General features: G+C 45.3%; 1 protein-coding gene across 4 annotated transcripts in view; it reads left to right on the forward strand.

The window, feature by feature from the left end:
• VPS13D (vacuolar protein sorting 13 homolog D) overlaps positions 1-18,550 on the forward strand; it is a 275,909-nt gene that overhangs the window by 154,096 nt on the left and 103,263 nt on the right. For all 4 annotated transcript variants that reach the window (XM_062190461.1, XM_062190458.1, XM_062190460.1 and 1 more), the window contains 3 exons: positions 5,113-5,262; positions 6,076-6,172; positions 8,644-8,792. In XM_062190461.1, the coding sequence (XP_062046445.1) occupies positions 5,113-5,262; positions 6,076-6,172; positions 8,644-8,792 (396 nt within the window). The remainder of the gene's footprint in view (positions 1-5,112; positions 5,263-6,075; positions 6,173-8,643; positions 8,793-18,550) is intronic.

Below are 18,550 nucleotides of genomic sequence, written 5' to 3' on the forward strand. Positions count from 1 at the left end.
CATAGTGAGCAGCATCTTTAAAGTGCCAGAAAGGGAATCAGCACCGTTCCCTAAGGATGAAGACATCTTTAGATACATCAAAGCTAGAAGAGTTCACTGTTGTCGTAGCCCCACACTAGAAAAAATGTTAAAGGACATGATTCACACAGAAGGAAAATGGCACCAGATAGAAAGAGGTAGAGTAATCCAACAAAGGAGATAACCTGAAATCATTAAAAAAGTGATTGGGACCAGTGTTATGGCGTAATAAGCTAAGCCTCTGCCTGTGGTGCCAGCATCCCCTACGGACACAGGTTCATGTCCCAGCTGCTCCTCTTCTGATCCAGCTCTCTGCTGTGGCCTGGGAAAGCAGTAGATGATGACCCAAGTCCTTGGGCCCCTGCACCCAGGTGGGAGACCTGGAGGAGGCTCCTGGCTCCTGGCTTCGGATCAGTGCAGCTCTGACCGTTGCGGCCAATTGGGGAGTGAACCAATGGATGGAAGACCTCTCTTCTTTCTCTCTGCCTCTCCTTCTCTCTCTGTGTAACTCTGACTCAAATAAATAAATAGATCTTTAAAAAAAAAGAAAAGAAAAGAAAAGAAGAGTGGTCTCAAAGCAATGAATTCAGGTGTCATCTTAAGAAATTTTAGAGGCTGGAACTGTGGCGTAGTAGGCTGAGCCTCTGCTTGCAATGCCTGCAGTTGATACAGGCACCGGTTTGTATTCCAGCTGCTCTTTTTTTGATCCAGCTCTCTAATTACAGCCTGGGGAAGCAGTGATGGCCCAAGTGTTTGGATCACTGCACCCACGTAGGAGACTGGAAGAAGCTCCTGACTCCTTGCTTTGGATCAGCCCAGCTCCAGCCGTTATGGCCATCTGGGGAGTGAACCAGCAGATGCAATACTTTTCTGTCTGTCCCTCTCTCTGTTGTAACTCTCTTAAATAAATAAATAAATAATCTAAAAAAAAATTAAAAGTTGTGAACCCCAAATAAACAGAAGTAAGTAAATAATAAAGACTACAATGGAAGTCTGAACTGGAAATCAGTAATCATAGTACAGAAAAATCAGTATAATCAGAATTTGGTTCTTTAAGAAAAAAAAAAAAAAAAAAACTAACAGGCCTCCAACCAGTATGATCAAGAGGAAAATGGAGAAGACACAAATGACCAACATCAGGGGTGAGAGAGGAGCCAGAAAAGCCTAGTGAATGACTGCTCTCTGGGCTGGGGCTTTCGAAGGGCATTGTCTGCAGTGAGTCTTTGTGAGGCTGCTGGGTTTTCACCGAAAGTGTAGGGCTTTGTCATGACTGCAGTATGCTGGGGTGGGAATGGTGGGCACAGGGTAAGTTAAGCTGCCACAGAACTCACGGTTCATACCAAGTTTCATCTTATTTTCTTGAGTAAATACTCTTTGGATTGTTACAAGCCTTTGATTAGTATTCATAATTCTGGAAAAGTTGACTTTGGTGACTTTTGGCAGCGTTCTTTTGTCTTGCTATCAGAACAACTCCTGTGTCTCTCTGTGACATCATGCTTGGGACCGTTCTCCTTTAGAACCTCTGCCAAAGCTGAATTGTGTCTAGGAAACTAGTTGCTGGTAAACATTGCAAAAGAAGGATCCAGAGCCCAGACTATGGTTCTTTTCTCTCAACAACCAGCCTGTGTTCCTGCTGGGCATGTGCAGCGGATCCCTGGGCAAGGCTGCCCTGTTCCCCCAAAACGTTCCATCGCACTTCCAGACTGTCAGTGCCAGACCTCTTTTCAGGGGAGTCATTTGCCATAAATGGCAGTTAATTTAGGATAATCACAACTCATCTGTGGACAGATAGAAAGTATTTTTCTTTTGCTTTTTTTTTTTTTTAAAAGATTTATTTGTTTATTTGAAAGGCAGAGGCAGAGAGAATCTTCCATCTGCTTGTTCACTCCCTAGACAGCCACAACGGCCAGAAGGCACCCATCCGAAGCCAGGAGCCAGGAGCCTCTTCTGGGTCTCCCTTGCTGGTGCAGGGGCCCAAGGACCTGGGCTATCTTCTGCTTTCCCAGGCCACAGCAGAGAGCTGGAAGTGGAGCAGCCGGGACTCGAACCAGTGCTCACATGGGATGCCAGCACTGCAGGCTGCGGCCTTACTTGCTATGCCACAGTGCCAGCCCCTCTTCTACATTTTTGACCTTTTTCTTCTGAAGAATAAAAAGAGGGACATTGTCACTTGAAGTAGCCTGGGAAGATCTTCCTGAGGAAGTGAGAGCTGAACTGAAACATGGAAGTGGAAAAAGAGCAGACCACAGGGAAGGAAAGCCATCCCAGGGAAGTTCAAAGACCTTGAGGACAGAGGGACTTGACTACATTTGAGAAACAGTGAGGAGGCTCCTGTGTAGATTAGAGCAAACTAGGAGGAGAGTGGCATGTGGTTAAGTTGGGGAACTTAGAGTATATCGATTCATGCAGACCTTAGAGGCTGTGGCGAGAAGTTTGGTTTTTATCCTAAGAGAGAAGCCACTAAAGGGTCTAAAGGAAAAGAGGGTATGGCTTCTTGTATTTTTGTAAATGCTTATTTATTTATTTGAAAGGCAGAATGACAGATTTATTCCATCCTCTGGTACGCTCACTAAACGTCTGCAACAGCTAGGTCTGGGCCAGGCAAAAGCCAGAAGCCAGGACCTCCATCATGGTCTCCCACATGGGTGGCAGGGGCCCAGGTACTTGGGCTGTCACCGACTGCCTTCCCAGGTGCATCAGCAGGGGGCTGGATGGGAGGTGGAGCAGCCTGGACTCAGGCTAGCACTTAGATTTGGGTTGCTTGTATTGTAAGTGGTGTCTTAACCAGCTATACCTCAGCGCCAGCCTCCATTTCTGTTTTTAAAAGATCGCTTTGGAGTACACTGTAGGGAGCAAGAGTGGAAGTCAGGAGAAGTGCACTGAGTCTCCTGCCCTTCCCATGCACTTTGAGAGGCAGCAGAGGGACAGCCAGCATACAGGACGACTGTGTGGAAATCCAGGCAAGACCATGGGTCAGAGGATTTGGTGCAAGAAGTACCTGCATTTGAGTCCCTGCTTTTCTGCGTACTAGCTTTGTGAATGTGACCAAGCTCATTTAACTTCTCTAGACTTCTGTTGATTTGTTGATACAAACCCAGTCTTTGGGGTTGTAGTAAGGAATATGTTAGAGGGAGATGTGCAAAACGTACCCATAGATGGCTTGGCAGGGGTACCCAGCAGATGGCCCCCTCTTGTCTCTTCCATGCGCGGACCTTCAGAGTACAGCAGGATGTGAGGGTGGCTGTCTCCTGCAGTGCGTCCCCTTTATCTCACCATTTGAGCACAGCCTGTGCACTTGGTTGTGCTGCTGACTGGGACCTGGGGAGTAGGGTAGGTCCTAATGCCACTCACTTCATTGTTGTATTCTTGAGAAGGGAGTTGACTTTAAAACATGAAACTGTTCCCATTTGTTAGCCAATTGAGCTACTGATTCTCTAGTTTTAATTGCCTTCAGGGAATTTGGAGCAAGAGAGAACATTGGTAACATGTGGTTAAGAACACTGGCTTTAGGTCAGATAGTCCTGGACTCAAGCCCTAGTTCTATCATTGACGTAACTGTATGACCTTCAGCAAGGACCTCACTCCTTAGCTTCAGCGTCTGTAAAATGAGGTCAGTGCACATTTGGCTGTGGTAAGGATTGCAGCAGAACCCATAGTGCAAGAGCAAGTGTCATGAGTAGTTGGTGACCAGCGTAGTACCCAGAACATAGTACTCAGAGCTAAGTGTTAAAAATACTACATTGTTGGCCGGTGCCGTGGCTTAACAGGCTAATCCTCTGCCTTGCGGCACCGGCACACTGGGTTCTAGTCCCGGTTGGGGTGCCGGATTCTGTCCCGGTTGCCCCTCTTCCAGGCCAGCTCTCTGCTATGGCCCAGGAAGGCAGTGGAGGATGGCCCAAGTCCTTGGGCCCTGCACCCGCATGGGAGACCAGGAGAAGCACCTGGCTCTTGGCTTTGGATCAGCGCGGTGCGCCGGCCGTAGCGGCCATTGGAGGGTGAACCAATGGCAAAAAGGAAGACCTTTCTCTCTGTCTCTCTCTCTCTCACTATCCACTCTGCCTGTCCAAAAAAAAAAAAAAAAAAAAAACTACATTGCTAAAGTTTTGATTCATTAATGCTTTTTTAAGTAAATCATTTTATTTTTAAAGATATATTTATTTATATGAAAGAGTTACAGAGATGGAGAGAAGGAGAGATCTTGCATCTGCTGGTTCATTTCCCAGATGACCGCAACTGCCAGGGCTGGGCCGGGCCAAAGCCAGGAGTTAGGAGCTTCTTCCAAGTCTCCCACATGGGCAGCAGGCGCCCAAACACTTGGGCCTTCTTCCACTGCTTTTCCCAGGCTATTAGCAAGAAGTTGATTGGAGAGTCAATTAGCTGGGACTTGCACAGTGCCCATAAGGGATGCTGGCGTTGCAGGCAGCAGCTTCACCTGCTATGCCATATTGCCTGCTCCTCATTAATGCTTATTATTTGAGAGGCAGAGAGCAAGAGGGCTCCTAGTCACTGGTTTACTCCCCAAATGCCCAAAAAGGCCAGGCCTGGGCAGGGGCCAAGCCAGAAGCCGGGAACTCAATCTAGGTCTTCCACATGGGTGGCAGAAAGCTAAATTCCATGACCTATCACTGCTGTCTCCCAGGGTCTATTATAGCGGAAGCTGGAATCAGGAGACACAGCTCAGTACTAAACCCAAGTACTCCAATATTGGATGTGGGTATCTTAAATGCTAGGCTAAATGCCCATTCTCATCCATTAAATTTTCAATTGGCAAGTACAGATTGTGTGTATTTATCAAGTGGAACATGATGTTTGAAATATGCATATGTTAAGGAATGGCTAAATGAAACCAGTTACCGTAGGCGTAACCTCATATACTTTTTCATGGTGAGAAAATGTAAAGCACTCACTGGCCAAGTGTGACTTCTGTTGTCACACTGTTCTTCCTTCTAAATTGTTACTGTTGCAAGTCTTCACTGTGGTTGTGTATTTCCAGCTGCTATTGAGCTAGAGTAAAATGTGAAGAACCTGTGTGATGAGTCACCACTCAAGGTAAAATGAGAACTAAGCTTGCTTTGCTGTGTGTTCCTGTCCTAGGTGGACAATCAGCTCATTGGTACCACTCAGCCCTTCATGCTGTATGTGACTCCCCTGAGCAATGAGAACGAGGCCGTTGAGACTGGCCCTGCCGTGCAGGTCAACGCGGTGAAGTTCCCCAGTAAGAGCGCGCTGACCAACATCTACAAGGTGGGCTGTGGGTCTGCTGTGTGCCAGAAGGCTGATTGCTTCTCTCGCAGCCAAGTCTCAGAGCGGGAGTGCCGGTTGGGGATGGAAATGGTTACACAGGGTTAAGGCACATGCAACTTACTAGAGTGTTAAGGGGATTTACAAGAACTCGTCCTTTGGCACCTTGCATTTTCAGTTGTGTTTTTAGTGACCTTGCAAGTGATAATTAGATAGTCCTAAGTCCACAAGGGCAGTCTTCCTTCATCAGAGCGACATCTTTGTGGGAAGGTGCAGTATCTTCCAGACTAGTCAGAACTGGGCAGGAGCCAGATCTCTGATTAAAAATAGAGTAATCCAGAGATTTGGGAAAAGGGCTGTGGGGCAGACATCTAGCTACCACAGGATTCCCTCAGAGCAAGTAGTTCAAAAGTGGCAAATTCTCTCCCTTGGGGAGGTCTCCACGCACCGGCCGCTGCTACAGCTGCAGACGACACAAGTGGAAGCCAGGTAAGAGGTTGCTTCCCTTGTTTCTGATCCTTGGTCGCCAGTGCTACCGGGACCGAACCTGTGGCAGCCCTGGGATTCACTGCTCCTTAGGAGAGCCGCCATTCGTCTGAGCGCAGGACCCTGACAGAGGAGGGCGGTGAGCCATCTACTAGCATCACCTGGAATTCTTTAGAACTGTAACAATGCAGAGAGTGATAAGCCAGAAATAAGTTGGCAATGTGATTATAAAATCACATGAGACCTACGTCACGTTACTGGGGCCTTTTTAATGGCACAGATGAAAGTTACCTCTGTTTATGCTATAAATTGGAATGTCTTTCTCTCCAGCATCTGATGATCACAGCTCAGAGATTCACAGTACAAATTGAAGAGAAACTGCTCCTCAAGCTGCTCAGTTTTTTTGGCTACGATCAAGCCGAGTCCGGTAAGAGGGTGTTCTGTGTGTGTGCTGGGCGTTGGCTCGAGGGTGGCACCTTCCAGGCTGTAACAGCAGGTGGTCCTGCGTGCCTGTAAGTTCCCGTTCTGCCTCCCCTCCTGAGCTGGGAAGCCAAGGCTTGTGTTCAGCTGTTCTCTGCAGGCGTCATTTGTCATCTGAATTATGACCATGTACTGAGGCTGTTCGGTAGGTCTTTGGGTCCTGCAGTGTCCAGGAGTGAGCCTTTGGGGAGCAGGACACTTCCCTTTGCTTTGCGTGTTTTGGTTCCTCTGCTCTAGGAGTGCAGAAAAGATGTTAGTCATTGAGGAAACCACTTTGTTTCCCAACCTTTGTTTATTAAACAGATTCAAGGCCAAGAATCAGAAATCCCTGTGGTGGCTCCTTGGGTTTAGTTGAGAAAAAAACTGGTTAGCCTCAGTCTGTTAACTTTTGACATTCATTCCCCTATGGCTTAATGTAACTACAAAGACATCCTCTTTACCCTCTTTGGAGAGGGCAGTAAGATAAGCTGTTCCAGCAGTGCTGCAGAAATAATTTGGTAGGTGTCTCTTTGTTTTATAGTCCTGCTTGCAGGTGCACTTTCCAGAGCTCTCTATGCAGCTTGGGAGTGAATAATACCCAGCCTTGTTTGAAGCCTAAACTAAATGTTGAACCTAAAGAAATGATAAGAAAGAGACTTTTTTATATTTATCTACCTATGTTGGCTTGGAAAAATAAAACAAAATTGCAAGAAAAATATTTTTGTTCTTCTTACCCAGGCTTAGAATTTAAGCTTTAAGGCTATTTGGGATCCAGAGTAAGGTCGTGTCTGTTTAGTGCTGTGCTGTCAACTTGGGGTTGGAACACCAGAGTCTGTTTGTGTTCAGATGGCTGCCATGTAGCTCCCTAACAAGTATAACTTTACACTTGACTGCATATGCTTTTCTCGTATATACTCCTTTTTTTCCCCCTAAGATTTACATATTCTTGTAAATTTGGTAATTTTCCTCTCAAGCACTGGGTAGTGGATTTAGACTTTTGTAAAATCTTTATCAGCCTTTCATTGGAACATCTCTTCTCCTTTCCTTAGCTGTTCTGTTTTCTGAACAGAGGTAGGCAGGTCTGTGTTGCAGCATCATTGTTTTGTAAGTAGAACTAATGATCGCTTACACCATGAATCTGTGTGAGAAGTCGGTAGGTGCAAGCTCTCTGGCTTTATTTCTAAGACATGTGAAGCCAAGGGAAGACGTGCTGCCCAAGTGGATATGGTCCCGCAAAAGGACAAACAGCACGTTGCTGTGTTGTTGTTGTTTTTTTTTTTTTTTTTTTGACAGGCAGAGTGGACAGTGAGAGAGAGACAGAGAGAAAGGTCTTCCTTTTGCCGTTGGTTCACCCTCCAATGGCCGCCGCGGTAGCGCGCTGCGGCCGGCGCACTGCGCTGTTCCGATGGCAGGAGCCAGGTGCTTCTCCTGGTCTCCCATGGGGTGCAGAGCCCAAACACTTGGGCCATCCTCCACTGCACTCCCTGGCCACAGCAGAGAGCTGGCCTGGAAGAGGGGCAACCGGGATAGAATCCAGCGCCCTGACCGGGACTAGAACCCGGTGTGCCGGCGCCGCAAGGCGGAGGATTAGCCTGTTGAGCCACGGCGCCGGCCCGTTGCTGTGTTTTAACCCATGCCCTTCTTTTTTATTTTTTGGGATAACGTGTCAAAAATCTACCTTTCGGCCCTGTGTAAGTGGATGTCCACCATTCACAGAGGGGCTGCTGCGTGTAGTGGTGTCAGTTCTTTATAGTCTGCAGCCTGGTGCTTCTTCAGGTGTTATATTTCATTCAGATTCATTATTTAACTGGTGATAGTGTTTGTTATGATTCGGTTATACTGGATTTCTTTTTTTTTTTAAACTTATATTTAGTAAATATAAATTTCCCAAGTACAGCTTATGGATTACAATGGCTTTTTCCCCCTGATAACTTCCCTCCCACCCGCAACCCTCCCAACTCCCGCTCCCTCTCCCATTCCATTCACATCAAGATTCATTTTCAATTATCTTTATATACAGAAGATCAATTTAGTATATATTAAGTAAAGATTTCAACAGTTATACTGGATTTCAAATCCTTATTTGGATATCATCTTATGAAATAAGTTCAGATAATCTGAGTCCTTGGTAAAACAACAGTTTCTAGAAAGCCCATTGCCAGGGAAACACACCTGGGACCTTAGGCTTTCACACCTGTGTCACCAAGGGTGCTGCCTTCCAGATGGTATAAGTCACAAGTTAAAAGATTAGGCTAGTATTTTTTTTGTATAAATAAGACAAAACATCTGTGCTTACAAAGAAATGGAATTGGGATGCTATACATGTTCCAGAACTCTCTAAAACCAAACATTTTCAGTTTTCTCAACAGAAATACAAACATTTGAATCATGAGTTTAAGGAAATTTTTTTCATGCTTTAACAATGTTGCCTTTCTCCAGAGGTGGAGAAGTATGATGAAAACCTTCATGAAAAGACAGTGGAACAAGGTGGGACACCAGTTCGCTACTACTTTGAAAATCTCAAGATCAGCATTCCCCAGATCAAGCTGAGTGTGTTCACCTCCAGCAAGCTGCCTCTGGATCTTAAGGTGAGCTGAGCTGACGTCTGGGTGACTTTGTACAAATGATATTTCCCTGGAAGAGCAAGTGTGTTTGCCATGTGCTTGCTCTGTCCAGCATCAGTATTCAGTGCAGGTATTTTTACAGGCTGCCTTTTTAGAAGGTTTATTGACTCCTACGTATTTCTGTGTTTTTATTGGATATTTGAGTATGACTTTGGTAAAGATCAAGCGAGTAACTGACGAGAGTAAACACAGGTGATTATGTAAAGCCCATCTATTTTTGTGTCGTTCCTGTCTCCCCAGGGGAGGATAAAAGCCTGTGGTTCCTAGGGGTGCTCCAAACTCCAGGGAAAAACCAAAACCAAGATGGTGTTTCTTCCTTTTGTGCTCAAGACCTACTTGCTCTCTAGTTCTCTCTTCCTCTCTTCTGTTTCTTTGGAACAATTGTTGCTGGGAATGTCTGCCACCGGACCTGGGTGCCACACTTCTGCAGACCATCTTGATGCACACTTGGTGGAGAGTCTCCACACCACCTTCCTCTCAGCAGTAAGATGTGTTTTAAGGAAGGGAGAGGCTGGGATTCAAATCCAAGCCTGTCCGACTCTAAGTCTTTGTATTTTTTTGCTATACTCTGCTGCCCCCTAGAACACAAGGAATCAGAGAAGTTTAGTCTTAGGAGTCCTCAGTGATGCCCGTGCTCAGTAGTCAGGGAAACTGAAGGTCCAGACCTGTGCAGGGAGTTCTGGAGCAGATGTGGAGCCAGGAGATTGTAAGGTCGTTCTGAGTTCGAGCCCAGTCCACGCCTGGCAGCTTGCCCCGTTAGGTTCACGTTCTCTCCTGTTGTTCTTGAAGCTAGTTCGAGACCTCCTCTTCTATAACCACCAGTCTGAGACTTCCCACCAACCATGCTGCCTCCTCTGAGATGCCGTAAGATGGTCTCTCTTTCTGAATGGGAACAAAGAAGGAATAAATCTGGAGCCATAAATTCCGATGCCCACCGGGCTGTGCCAGCAGTGCTGCGGGGGCCGGCGCCTGCCGAGTGCGTGCACTTCAGCCGAAGGGGCCGACTGTTGTGGCAGAATGTGAACCCGGCGCTACCAGATCTTCAGATTTTTAAAGAGAAGCCGGAAATCTGGGTTTTTATGTGGAATCTCCTGGTTTTTAAATGCTGGCAACAAATTCAAGTTTCTTGTTTTCTCTTAAATCTTGTGGGCCTAACAAAACACACATGTGGGCCTCATGTGGCCCGTGGTCTGCCAACTCACAATTTCTAAAATAGACTTCTAGGTACTGAGACAGTAGTCTGGTCAGCATCAGATCACATTTGGATAAGGATGAGGCAAGGGTGGCTGCTCCGTTGAGGTGGCAGACAGGGCATGAGCAGCTGGGAGTGCCAGCGAGGCCAGGGGGCAGTGTCACCGCTCCCGCAGCCACCCTGAGAACAGCGTGGGGTGCCGCGCTCCACTTGCTGCCCTGGCTGCTTAATTTGCTTTAATTTCATGTTTCCCAGGAGATTGAAGATACTTATAATTAGCATGGGAGTGAGGGGAAAACCATGAGAAAACCACTATCTTGTTAATATCCACAAGTATCCACTTGACTTATGTGACCCTTTGGAATGGGTTTGTTTGATAAAGTGTGTATTCCCCCAGAACACTTGGCACTCACCCAACAGACCAATGTTAAGCATTTCCTGCAAGTTGAGGGCTCCTTGTTTTTGAAATCATCTTTCTAAGAAGCACAGATATCTTCCTGTTTCTTTCAAATTGCCTTCTGCAGAAAGCTTGCCCAGACTGACAAAGCAGGTGACACTCTGCAGTTGGAGTACTCCTGCCCCGGCTCTCTGGTATTGCTGCTGGTGTGTGCACTGTACGTCCAGTGACTGGAAAGCACTTACAATGAATGTTCTACCCAGCACTGTATTGGAGGAATATTTTCAAATCATTGTTAAACAAATTAAATTGAGCAGCCGTGTTATGAGGTGTGGGGGGCACGCTGAGTGCCGTGAGTTAGTGCTCCCAGCAGGGCGCTGGGAATCGGGACCGCAGAGTTAAATTCTCAGCTTGTCGAAGGCACCGTTTTACTGCATCGAGTGGAGTCTGGGACTCATAAAATCATGTCACTTATTCAAAGAGTTTTCTAACAGAGTAATATCCCTTTATTAGTAGCTCTTAGAAAGGGCAATATGCGCTTTTAGATGAATATCTAATAGCTAAACTCTGTGCTGAGGAAGCACAGGAGCCACAGGAGTCTGACTAAAAGGTAACGAGTCTCTGGGCCTGAAGGAATAATTGTCTGGATTCTCCCGACTCCTGGCAGGAGGGAGGCTGTCAGACATCTCAGAGGGAAGTCTCTGCAGGTTTACGCGGAGGGCACGTTGTTGCCAGATACAGTGCCTGTGCAGAAGGCCTCAGAGCAGTCCCACATCTGCTATCTCGATTGGATTCCTTAGCCGGTGATGGAAGGCGGGGAGAGCAGCTCGGTGTCACAGCTGCGGAGCCGCCATTCCCCCGCCTTCGCTGCTCCATTATTCCCCCGAGTGTGCACGTCAGAGGCTGGCAAGCAGTGTCTAAATGCCAGGTAGTTTCTGTGTGTTTGGGGTTTTTTAAAAGATCAAAAGAGGCCAGGAGCCTTTAAAAGGTTTCACAAGGTGGCCTACAGCAGTCCTTTTCCCATTTAGAGCGTTTGGGTATTACAAAAGAAGGGCTTTAATTGAGCAATCTAGTTTGGAAGAAAACCCACATTTTAATGGTCAGAGAGTGAGAGGAAGGTGGGGGCCAGGGGGGATTTCAAACAAAGACACTATTTAAAAAGCCTAAAACTGTCTTCTCAAAGGCTTGAAATAATTTGTTGGGAAACTTCAGACCCTTTACTTTTTCCCTCCCCTCCCTAAATAAAAACCAGATTTGTTAAAAGGAAAAAAGATCCAGTATTGTTAATTGTATTTCAGAAAGTGCCAGAGAGGGAAATATCCCTGTTTTTAAACACTGTCCCACGAGGGAAATAGGCAAATACCCTGCTTCACATAAACAGTCTCAATGTACCATAAATAAACCTTTAAAGAATGAATTCCAGACAGTTGCGTTTAGTGCAGGATAAACCGAGAAAGGAAAGGACATGGCCCAGGGAATAGCTCGTGCTCTAGGACCCAGGGCGTGTAGACAGGTATTTCTTCTTTCAACTCTGCGAAGTTTCTGGGTGACTTCAGCAGTCTTTGTCTGAGGAGGTAGGAATAGGCAGTTTTCTAATTTTTATTAGCAACTTATGCACTCAGAATTGCTCTCTCCCGATTCCGTTTCTAACAGGAAACCGTCTGCTACTGAAGTACATCAGCGTCACCGTTGCATACTACTGTGTTTGATTAGTCCTTCAGTTACCCCAGAAAAGGCCCTGTTGGCTCTCTGTCCTGTCTCTTAAATGACCTGAAGGTGGCAGAGTAATGCGTACCAACAACAGGCTGCGGCTCGGCTCTTTCAAATGCGCGAGGCCCCAGAGCGAGGCAGGGTAACTTCTACCTCAGGGCCTGAATCTGTCCTTGACCCCGACAGCGCGTCTCAGTCATCCAGCAGAGGATAGTGTCTCGGAGGGAGATCCTGACAACTGCTAGAGATTTCGAGTCTTTGCCACCGTGTTTGGCTCTGCAGTGTTTGGTTGCAATGAGGAAGTTGGGGTAAAAAAAGCTTTTCACCTTAAGCCTTTGTTTTGATCTCGTTTCCTCTTCTCTGAGAAGAAAAGTCACGCTCAGAGCTGTTTTGGCAAAACAAAGTGCTGAACTGTCAGCGCCCGGCTTGCCCAGCGCACTTCCTGCCGGGCTGCGAGAGGAGCCGCTCAGCTTCTGAGCTTCAGTCTCCGTCAGTGAAATGAGGAATACGGGGCCAACGTGCCGACATCATCATCACTCATCACGAGGACGGGGAAATAGTGTAACCACTGTCTCTCTCGCTTGCAGCCCGGTAGCTGGATACTGTTGTGAAAATGAGCCGTTCTAGTCCAGGGTCTGCTGCTAGGGAGCTGCATGGCTTCAGACCATCCTCTGAGAGAGAAAGGAGAGGGGAAAAGACGCGGGGTGTTAACTGGATTTGTTTGGAGGATGCTATCATCTTTAATGTTTTGCTCTGTAATAATTTATCAAGAGATTGTTGGTGCCTTCCACAGACGCCAAACCCAGTGATGTTTTTCTTTCCCTGTCTTTGTATTCCTCTGTCGTTTTCGGTGTTGCTGACCTCCCTGTTCTGTACGTCTCCTTTCTGGCTCTTCCCTATCTTTGTTGGCTCTCTGTCTTTTCCTAACCCGTATGTTAAAGGGCCAGCTTTTTTTCTGAACCTTCTGGTCATGTCACTTGCCTGTTGTTCATGCAGATGACTGGTCTTTTATTTCCTCTAATTTTAGGAGCTCTTTATAAAAGTTTTGCCTTTAATGAGAGTTGCTACAAGTTTTTTTTTCTTCAGTTTGTCATTTTTTTTTACTTTGCTTATTTGCTATGTGTCTGTGTTAAATCATAAGAGACGTTAATTTTTAGTTAGCACATTTCTCGAACTCTTTTTTTTTTTTTTTTGACAGGCAGAGTTAGACTGAGAGAGACAAAGAGAAAGGTCTTCTTTCCGTTGGTTCACCCCCCAAATGGCTGCTATGGCTGGCGCGCTGCGCTGATCCAAAACCAGGAGCCAGGTGCTTCCTCCTGGTCTCCCATGCAGGTGCAGGGCCCAAGCACTTGGGCCATCCTCCACTGCCCTCAGTGCCTCTCTGCCACAGCAGAGAGCTGGACTGGAAGAGGAGCAACCGGGACAGAATCTGGTGCCCCAACCGGGACTAGAACCCGGGGTGCCGGTGCCACAGGTGGAGGATTAGCCTAGTGAGCCCTGGCGCCGGCCGTCGAACTCTTTATAACTGAATTTGGAGACATAAAAAGTTTTATTGTTTGGTTTAAAGAAATTTCATCTAGGGGCCATCTCTGTGGTACAGTGGTTTAAGCCACTGTCTGGAGTGCCAGTGTGTGGGGACCCATTCAAGTCCTGGCTGCTCCACTTCCAATCCAGCTCCCTGCTAGTGTGCCTGGGAAAGCAGTGGAAGATGGGCCATGTGCTTGGGCCCCTGCACCTGTAGAGGAAAGCTAGATGAAGCTCCTGGCTCCTGGCTTTGACACAGCCTAGTCCAAGCCATTGCAAGTGTTTTGGGAGTGAACCAGTAGATGGAAAAATCAATCTCTCTCTCATTCTCTCGCTGTCTCTCTCTCTGTCTCTCTCTGTCTCTCTGTCTCTCTTGCTCTTTCTGACTTTCAAATCAATCCATAAATAAATAAATTAATCTAAAATAAATTTCATCCATTCTATGATTTATTTCAGATAAACATACTCTTTGTTTTTTAAAAAGGATTTACTGGGGCTGGCACTGTGGCACAGTAGGTTAATCCTCCGCCTGCGGTGCCGGCAGCCAATATGGGCACCAGTTCTAGTCCTGGCTGTTCCTCTTCCAATCCAGCTCTCTGCTATGGCTTTGGAAAGCAGTAGAAGATGTCTTGGTCCCCAGAGGAGGCTCCTGGCACCTGGCTCCTGGCTTCAGATCAGCCTAGCTCCAGCCATTGTGGCCATTTGGGGAGTGAACCAATGGATGGAAGAGCTTTGTCTCTTCCTCTCACTGTCTGTAACTCCCTAAAATAAATAAATAAAATCTTAAAAAAAAAAAAAGATTTACTTATTTGTTTGAAAGTCAGAGTTACAGAGAGAGAGAGAAAGATATCTTTCATCTGCTGGTTCACTCCCCAGGTGGCTGCAACAGTCAGGACTAGGCCAGGCTGAATCCAGGTACTTGGGCCATTTTGTGCTGCTTTTCCCAGGCTATTAGCTTCTGAAAATACACACAAAAATATTGACAATTAGTGAGAAACAATAGAAATTCCATTAAGTTCTACATGAAATTTTAATCTATAATAAAAATATTGTAATTCAATGGGGAGTATATAGACTTTAATAATGCTATTAGATTAGGTAGCAGTATAGAAAATATAAAATTATATTTATGCTTGATGCTCCACATAAGAACATATTCCAGGTGGACCAGAGATTGACTGATATCATAGCTTGTAAATGTTTACTTCACATGCAGTAAAGAAGAGTGTTTTCCATGCCTTCTAAACAGCTTGAAATAACAATCATGTTAAATAAAAATCAAAAAATAGATCTGTAGATAGAAATTGTCAACTTATGGTGGACCCAAACCAGATGAGAACTTCAAGAAAGCTAGGTAGGAGGCCAGGGAAAGGCTGTAAGTCTGTTTGATGCCATTGGGAAGCTACCAAGACAGGCAGGACTTGAGGGAGATTTGTGAGAACAGAGAAACTTGGTAAGGTGAGCCTCAAATTTAAACTTTTTTTTTTTTTTTGAGACTTTTTCAGCTCTGTAAGTGTTTAGGGGAGAAAGGTAAAGATGACAAACAGGAAGTAGATGCTAAAAGGCAGAAAATCCAAGTAAAGTTTTTGGCAATCTCATGGAGCCAGCAAAGCAAAAGTTAGACTTTACTGTTAGTAAGACAGGTGGTGATGGAGGGGCCAATTTACAGAGAAGGGACAGCCACAAAATAGATTTCTTTTTTTTTTTTTAATTTATTTTATTTATTTGAAAGAGTTACAGAGAGAGGTAGAGACAGAGAGAGAGAGAGAGGTCTTCCATCTGCCGGTTCACTCCCCAGATGGCTGCAACAGCCAGAGCTGCACCCATCCGAAGCCAGGAGCTTCTTCCGGGTCTCCCACGTGGGTGCAGGGGCCAAAGGACTTCGGCCATCCTCTGCTGCTATCCCAGGCCATAGCAGAGAGCTGGATCAGAAGAGGAGCAGCCAGGACTAGAACCGGTGCCTGTATAGGATGTCGGCGCTTCAGTCCTGGTCTTTAACCTGCTGCACCACAGCACCAGCACGCCCACAGAATAGATTTTAATAGTCTTACCTTTTGTGTTTCCTGAGGCGTTTGTCAGTTTCTAAATGATCTGGTCTAAGGGAAGCCACACAAGATGTGGCAAAAGAACTTTAATTAATTTTTTTGGTGCTGGGGAAATTGAAAGTAGAGAGATAGCATTGGTTTTCAGTTGAGATACCTAAAGGGCTATACCAGGCCTTACAATAATGGAAATGGACTAAGACTTACAAAGATTGAAGCCCATCTTTTAGAAAATCCAAATTCATTTGGACTAAGGCATTATGCTTCTTAATCTAATTGCCTTACCAGAAGCTGAAGACTCACCTGTATAAGTTTTCATATAAAATGTTGCATTCAATCACAAATTAATAGACCTACTAAGAGAGAGAGGACAAAGAGAAAAAACAGACAGTAGAAACATGCCCACAGATAAGTAGGATGTTGGTTTTTTCAGATGCAAAATTTAAAATAACAATGTATTCAAGTTTACCAGAAAATTCTAATGTAAAATAACCAAATAATAAAGTACAGACCAATACTTTTTCATGAACTTAGAAAAATGAAATTGAACAAAATATTAGTAAATCAAAATAGAAATCTATAACAAAGATATGTCATAACAAGATATGATTTATTCTAAGAATACAAGTTTAGTTTATCATTTGCAAATAAATTGAATAATTCACTTTATCAGCATGAGAGAAGAAAAATATTATTTTAATAAATATAGAAAAACCATTGAAAAATTCAACATCCATTTAAGATTAATGTTCAGCAAGCTAAGAGTATAAAAAAATTGCCTTAATATGATGAGGTGTACCTATAAAAAAGCAACAGGAAACGTCATACCCAATGTTGAGATAAGGGAAAGAAGCCCATTTTCACCACTTTTGTTCACTGTTATGCTAGAAATCCTAGCAAGTGCAATAAGATTTAAAGATTTATTTATGGGGCCAGCGCCGTGGCATAGTGAGTAAAGCTGCCACCTGAAGTGCTGGCATCCCAGATGGGCACAGCACCGGTGCAAGTCCCGGCTGCTCCAAATCCAATCTAGCTCTCTGATTTTGCCTGGGAAAGCAGTAGAAGATGTCCCACTTTCTTGGGCCCCTACACCCACGTGGGAGACCTGGAAGACATTCCTGGTTCCTGACTTTGAATCGGCACAGCTCCAGCCTTTGTGGCCAATTGGGAAGTGAACCAGTGGATGGAAGACCTCTCTCTCGCTCTCGCACTTGCTCTCTATGCTTCTCCTCTCTCTGTGTAACTCTGACTTTCAAATAAATACATAAATAAATCCTTAACAATAAAAGAGATTTATTTATATATTTACTTGAAAATCAAAATTAAAGAGAGAATGAGAGGTCTTCCACCTGCTTGTTCACTTCCTAAATGGCCACAATGGCCAGGGTGGAACCAGTCTGAAGTCAGGAACCAGAAGCTTCTTCCAGGTCTCCCACGTGGTGGCAGGGACCCAAGCACTTGGGCCCTCTTCCGCTGCTTTTCCCAGGCCATTAGCAGAGAGCTGGATTGAAAGTGGAGCAGCCAGGACATGAACCAGCGCTCATATGGGATGCCAGTGTTGCAGATAGCAACCATACCCCATTATGCCACAATGCCAGCCCCAAGATTTAGAGGAGGGAGAGAGGGAAAGGAGGGAGGGGAGAGAGAAAGAAAGAAAAGAAAGAATTGGAAAGGAAACTGAAAACATTATTATTTGTAGGGAACATGATTGTGTAACCAGTAACTTAAAAGAATGTACAAATAAATTACTAGAATGATCAGGTAAATATAGTAAGGTCGCTGAACACGGTGAACAAAAATCAATTGTGTTTCTATGTGTCAGTAATAATTATAGAGAAAAGTAACATCTGAAGGATATCCTTTATTTAATTTTATAGAAAACTTTTATTTAATAAATATAATTTTGAAAGTACAACTTTTGGATTATAGTGGTTTTCCCCCCATAACCACCTTCACACCCGCAAACCATCCCATCTCCTACTCCCACTCCTATCCCATTATTCATTAAGATTCATTTTTAATTATCTTTATATACAGAAGACCAATTCTATACTAAGTAAAGATTTCAACAATTTGCACCCACACAGATACACAAAGTATAAAGTATTGTTTGAAAAGTAATTTTACTGTTAATTCTCATAGTGCAACACATTAAGGACAGAAGTCCTACAAGGGGAGCAAGTGTACACTGACTCCTGTTGTTGATTTAGAAATTGACACTCTTTTTTTTTTTTTTTGGACAGGCAGAGTTAGACAGTGAGAGAGAGAGACAGAGAGAAAGGTCTTCCTTCCATTGGTTCACCCCCCAAATGGCCACTACGGCCGGCGTGCTGTGCCGATCTGAAGCCAGGAGCCAGATGCTTCCTCCTGGTCTCCCACGCGGGTGCAGGGCCCAAGCACTTGGGCCATCCTTCACTGCCCTCCCAGGCCACAGCAGAGAGCTGGACTAGAAGAGGAGCAACCGGGACAGAATCCGGCGCCGCAGCCGGGACTAGAACCCAGAGTGCCGGTGCCGCAGGCGGAGGATTAGCCAAGTGAGCTGCAGCGCAGGTTGAAATTGACACTCTTACTTATGATGTCAGTAATCACCCAAGGCTCTTGTCATGAGCTGCCAAGGCTGTGGAAGCCTTTTGAGTCTATGAACTCTGTCAGTATTTAGATAGGACTATAAGCAAAGTAGAAGTTCTCTCCTCCCTTCAGAGAAAGGTACCTCCTTCTTTGATGGCCCCTTCTTTTTTTTGCCAGTGTCTTGGTTTTCCATGCTAGAATGCTTTGCTGGTCTGTTCAGCCAGATCTGAATGCCTTAAGGGCTGATTCTGAGGCCAGAGTGCTGTTTAGGGCATTTGAAGAATATCCT

The sequence above is a fragment of the Lepus europaeus genome, chromosome 5 (genome assembly GCF_033115175.1).
Source record: "Lepus europaeus isolate LE1 chromosome 5, mLepTim1.pri, whole genome shotgun sequence".
NCBI classification, from domain to species: domain Eukaryota; kingdom Metazoa; phylum Chordata; class Mammalia; order Lagomorpha; family Leporidae; genus Lepus; species Lepus europaeus.